This window comes from Asparagus officinalis, chromosome 1 (assembly GCF_001876935.1).
Source record: "Asparagus officinalis chromosome 1, Aspof.V1, whole genome shotgun sequence".
In the NCBI taxonomy this organism is placed as follows: domain Eukaryota; kingdom Viridiplantae; phylum Streptophyta; class Magnoliopsida; order Asparagales; family Asparagaceae; genus Asparagus; species Asparagus officinalis.
The window spans coordinates 84,017,530-84,022,615 of record NC_033794.1 but is presented as its reverse complement, the minus strand read 5'-3'; the positions used below and the strand labels follow the sequence as shown (position 1 = coordinate 84,022,615).

Genomic DNA, 5,086 nt, shown 5'->3' with positions numbered 1-5,086 from the left:
TTTTCTCCCTGAGTCTATGTTGCTCTTCAATTCTAATAGAATTCAATACTTGCTCTAGGGTAAGATCTCCTTGGGTATGGTTAAGGTTTTTGGCAAAATCTGACCAGGACTCGGGAAGTTTGTCTATAAGACAGGCTATCTGAAACGTTTCATCTAAGATGGATCCATTCACTTTTAATTGGTGAACTATATGTTCAAATTCATGAATTTGCTCATTCATTGGTTTAGAATCTACCATTTTAAATTTGTTAAAATCAGATGCTTTAAATCTTTTAATTCCCATATCATCTAGACCATACTTTTTCTCTAAGGTTTCCCACAGAACTTTAGCATTAGTGATAGTATAGTATATATCATATAATCTATCAGATAAAGCTCCTAAGATTCTATGTAGACAATGATACTCTATTTCTTGAGGTGTTCTTGGGATAGGAATGGAATCTGTGGAGGAAGATGAGGAAGATTGCCTAGTAACTGGTCTAGATGAAGATGGGTTATCTGGTTCTATGGCTGTTATTAGATGTAGGGTTGTTAACCAAAATCTCATTTGGTTTTGCCAACGACGAAAATTATTCCCATCAAACTTCTCTGGTTTAGCAGACATAACTTCACTTGTAGCCATAATCTGATGATGAATGAATATTTTTGTTATTATAATGCAGCAGAAATATATAAAGCATTCATTCAACAGAATAATCATGCATTGTAACATTTCGTTTTTAAGAATTGCAGACAACATTAACATAAAAAGCAGAATGCTAATCATGATACTATTCTAAACAGCACCAATTAGTTTCTTGGATTGTTAGGAATATTAGCTGTTTAGACAATAACGAAAATCAGTTTAAGCAATTTAATAATTAACAGATAATCACGGATTAATATTGTAACGCAGATGTAAGAAATAATTCAAACAAAAAGAAATAAGGGTTAGAAATACGGCCTGATGGTCGAGGCGTGCAAGCACTGTCCCAAGAAACTAATTGCCCCCTCTCGTACAGGGCTACGCGGCAAAAGTCCCCGGAGATACAACGACCCTCGGTCAGGCGACCTCCTTCTCGTCGGCACGAGCTTCAAGAAGGTTTTGCGAATTCTTCTAGACTTTCAGGGAACCAGCGTAAACAGAAAACTATTTTGAAAAGAGAAGGAGAGAAGAGATCTGTTGATTTTTCACTGTGTAAAACTATTCGGGCTTTGGTCCTTTTATAGGGTTAAACAGCCGTTACATAAACTCGTAGTTAATACGTTTTAATCACGTTAATAAAGCTTAGCCGTTATAAAATTAAAAAAAACGCTTCCGTTACATAATAAATTCACAAAATATTTTTCACGTTTTTAATCACACTAATAAATTTTTACCGTTACGAAATATTTCTGTTACAAAATATTTATCACATGTTAATTGTTCAAAAATAAAAATTATATTTTAATTATTCAAAAATAAAAATGTAGCAGATTAAGAGCCCCTCAGTCTGGAGCTGCATTCGTGTCCGCAGGTCGTGTGCGCGCGCCACCCGACCCGACCCGAGCCCGAGCGCGAACCCGGCCCGGCCGGCGCGCGCGTGTGTGGTGTGGAGCATAACCTTTGTTTTCTTCTAGGCATAGGAGAGAAAGGGAAGGCTTATAAAGAGCCTATCTTCCCATCTCTTTTCCAATGTGGGACTAAAGTTTTACTCCTTTCCTCTACAAACCCAAGTTTTAAGTTATCTTTATTATATAACTCCAACATTAATTTCTTCAAGAAATCCTCTTACTATCTCACTTAAAGATCCTCATAAGCCCTAGATTTCTCTCTTTTGGTTTCTTCTCTATAATACTTTTGTAATATACAACTATCTTCAGGCTTAAATACGAACCCTAGACTCCAAAACCGTATTTATGGGGTTATACGATATCAAACAGGACCTCTAACCCTAACAAGGTTACAATAATATAAAGTACATACTTGAAATAGTTAGGATCGTGTACGTACTATTAGGAAAGAAGCGCAAAAATATCATGAGAATATTCACAACATGCAAAGAGATTATTGTGATACTCATAATAAGCAAGAAAATCAAGGCAATACTCAATATATGATGCAAAATCAAACCCATCATCATAGATAGCACTTTCCTTCACTAGTAGAAAATCATGTATCCTAGACGGAATATTCTAGATAAAAAAATTTCCGTCTAGGATAAAACATCCTAGACGAAAATTTCCGTCTAGAATATTCCGTCTAGGATAAAATATTCTAGACGGAAATTTACGTCTAGAATAGTATCCTAGACGGTTTTTTTATTTTTAATTTTTTTTAAATATGACTAGGTATCCTAGATGGAAATTTCCGTCTAGGATGTATCCTAGACGAAAATTTCCGTCTAGGATGTTTTGACTCGTATAAAAAAAACCAAAATTTCCCCCGCAAAATTGATATCCACCACCTTGCCGAAAATTCGCCAAAATGGTATAAGAACACACCCCACCCCCCCCCAATTCTTCTTACTCCATCTTTCTCCCAAAAACATCCCTCTCTTTGTCGGCACAGGGATATAGCCACCGCCGGATGGAACATCATCGCACTGTCCCGTCATGCGCTCGGTCAGTACTCGCCCTTTCCTCCGCAGTGTCACGCTCCGATCCACGTCTCCACCACGCCACTCCTCGGCATCCTCTCCGCCTTTCTGAGCCGCCTCGTCGACCGTCTTCCGTCGCGGGCGGCTTCGACAAGGTGATCCGCTCCGCGGTTCCTTGTCCCAGGTCGCTAAATCTTTGATTACCAATGGGGTGGATCATGGATCACACGATGAGGTTTGTGCTAATTTTGATCGACTTTTGATGTTTTCTTTGAGAATTTTGTAATGTGATTCTGTGTGGATTGAGGTTAGGGTTTCCCTATTGTTAGATGCTAATTCGATGATGGTAATTTGAGCTTTAGGAAGAATTTCAGTCTGAATTGAGGTATTTTTTTACTCGAGAATAAAATCCATATTGATCTAGGAAGTTGGGTATTCGAGAAATTAGTTCACAAATTTGGTTTCAAGGTGGAATAAAATCTTACTAGTGGCTAGTGACTTGATTTTACCCATATCTATTCTTTTAGGTAGTAGAGGTCAAGTTCAAAAAGTCATCTGTTAGGTATACATGCATACAAACTTCAAAAATTGTGAAGCATAACATAAATTACTGCTGAGGATAGTCTCCATTTGCTGCATCACCAAAGGTATTCTAAAGCTCGCTTGTCGGTGTCGTTTTTGAATTTTATGAAGCTTTTTTTTTTGGTCAATGAGAAATTTTATTCATTTACCAAAAATTGGAAGAATATGTACATCCTGATATTTCAGTTCATAACTGAAACTGAAAAATAGAAATCAACAGAAAAACAAGAAAACAGGGGTTACAAAGATAACAACCACTGTTTATTTTCCTCTAAACATGGACTATTAAGGATCATGGTCATTATGTCCAACTTAATCTCCTTAGTAAGCTGATCAATATTCTTAACCTTCATGTTGAAAATCCTATCATTCCTCTCCTTCCATATTCTGTATACTGTGTTTGCAAGAGCCAATCTCTTTAAACTTTGCTTAAAACCCTTTCCTTTCAGTCTACTGGTATACCAGTCCATAAGAATATCCCAATCATAAGCCTTCCATTTAAATTTGAGCCAATCCATGATGTTGTTCCACACTGCATTTGAGAAGAGGCAATCAAAGAACAGATGATTACGTGATTCCTGAATATTATCAGAACACAGACAACAATGGTCTGATTGTATAACACCCCTCCTAAGAAGCTTTTCCTTGGTTAACAGTCTGTTTAGAATAGCTAACCACAAAATAAAACTATGTTTAGGATATATCAAAGTGTCCCAAACTGTCAGATACCAATTCACTTTGTTTAAAACTGGAGATATGGCCGAATAAAGCTTAGACAGCTGAATACTTGAATTTTTGCAACATGAACTGATGCATCTCTTCAGATTCTCTATGCCCCCACAGATAGTGATTGCTTTATCTCTTGCTTTAAGTAATTGTTTCCACATCCAAGAGTCCCCAACTTTCATGTTCACAAGCCAAATGTTTGTGTTTTTCAGGTACTTTCCATGAATACACTTAATCCACAGCCATTCTTTGTTTACATGAATAAACCAAATGATTTTAAGAGCTGATGCCATATTCCAAGTTTTTGCAGAAAAAATTCCCAAGCCACCACACTTCTTCTCCCTACAGATTTTGTCCCAAGCAACTAGAGGAGATTTGAGAGACTGATCAGTTTTACCCCATAAAAAATCTTCGCATAAAAAATCTTCGGAAGAATCTATTTTCTTTAGAACTTTTGTCCCAGTACAGCTGAATTCCCAGTATCACACTTTTTATGACTTGAAGTCTACCCGCATATGTTAGGTTCTGTTTTTTCAGCCAAGATGAAAACTGATTTGTAATCTTCTTAAACAGAGGGGTACAATCAACATATGTGAGTCTCTTGCAAATTAAGGGAACACCTAGGTACTTGATAGGCCAAGAACCCTCATGAAATCCTAAACAACTACTGATAGTTGCTTTAACAGATTCTTCCATTCCACCAAAGAAAATTGCACATTTTGAAGGATTGGCTTCCAGACCAGATACAGCACCAAACTCTTGCACACACTGATATAGTTTTTGAATAGAGTACATATCCCCTCTACTGAATAGAAGTAGGTCATCAGCAAAAGCAAGGTGAGTGATTTTTAGCTTTCCACACAAATGGTGAAATTTGAAAGCTCTGTCATGTTTTAGCAGGTTCATGGTTCTAGAAAGATAAAGGAGATAAAGGAGATAAAGGATCTCCTTGTCTTAGACCCCTAGCACCCTTGAAATATCCATGGAGTGAACCATTCATGGAAACAGAAAATTTAGGGGATGAAATACATGCCATAGTCCACTGGATGAAAACTGCTGAGAACCCCAAACCTCTGATGAAATACATGCCATAGTCCACTGGATGAAAACTGCTGAGAACCCCAAACCTCTGAGCATGTTTTCCAAAAAAGGCCAACTGATAGTGTCAAAGGCTTTCCTTATATCAATGTTGATCATTGCCCTTGGAGTTAAGTGTTTTC

The 5,086-nt window shown here is 37.2% G+C and overlaps 1 protein-coding gene across 1 annotated transcript; it reads right to left on the bottom strand.

Annotated features, from left to right (window-relative positions):
- On the bottom strand, positions 3,282 to 4,772 carry LOC109836725. The gene is made up of 3 exons (XM_020404706.1): positions 4,495 to 4,772; positions 3,396 to 4,334; positions 3,282 to 3,339 (listed from the first exon to the last, which is right to left on the bottom strand). Exons 1-3 carry the CDS (start codon positions 4,770 to 4,772, stop codon positions 3,282 to 3,284), a joined length of 1,275 nt encoding a protein of 424 aa, XP_020260295.1.

Excerpts from the sequence above, each read along its gene's own strand:
- LOC109836725 (XM_020404706.1), bottom strand. The coding sequence starts at position 4,772 with ATGAACCTGCTAAAACATGACAGAGCTTTCAAATTTCACCATTTGTGT. Across the intron at positions 4,335-4,494 it reads GAGGGTTCTTGGCCTATCAA|CTGTACTGGGACAAAAGTTC; the intron begins GTACCTAGGTGT and ends CTGGGAATTCAG. Across the intron at positions 3,340-3,395 it reads TTAGAGGAAAATAAACAGTG|TTTCAGTTATGAACTGAAAT; the intron begins GTTGTTATCTTT and ends TCTATTTTTCAG.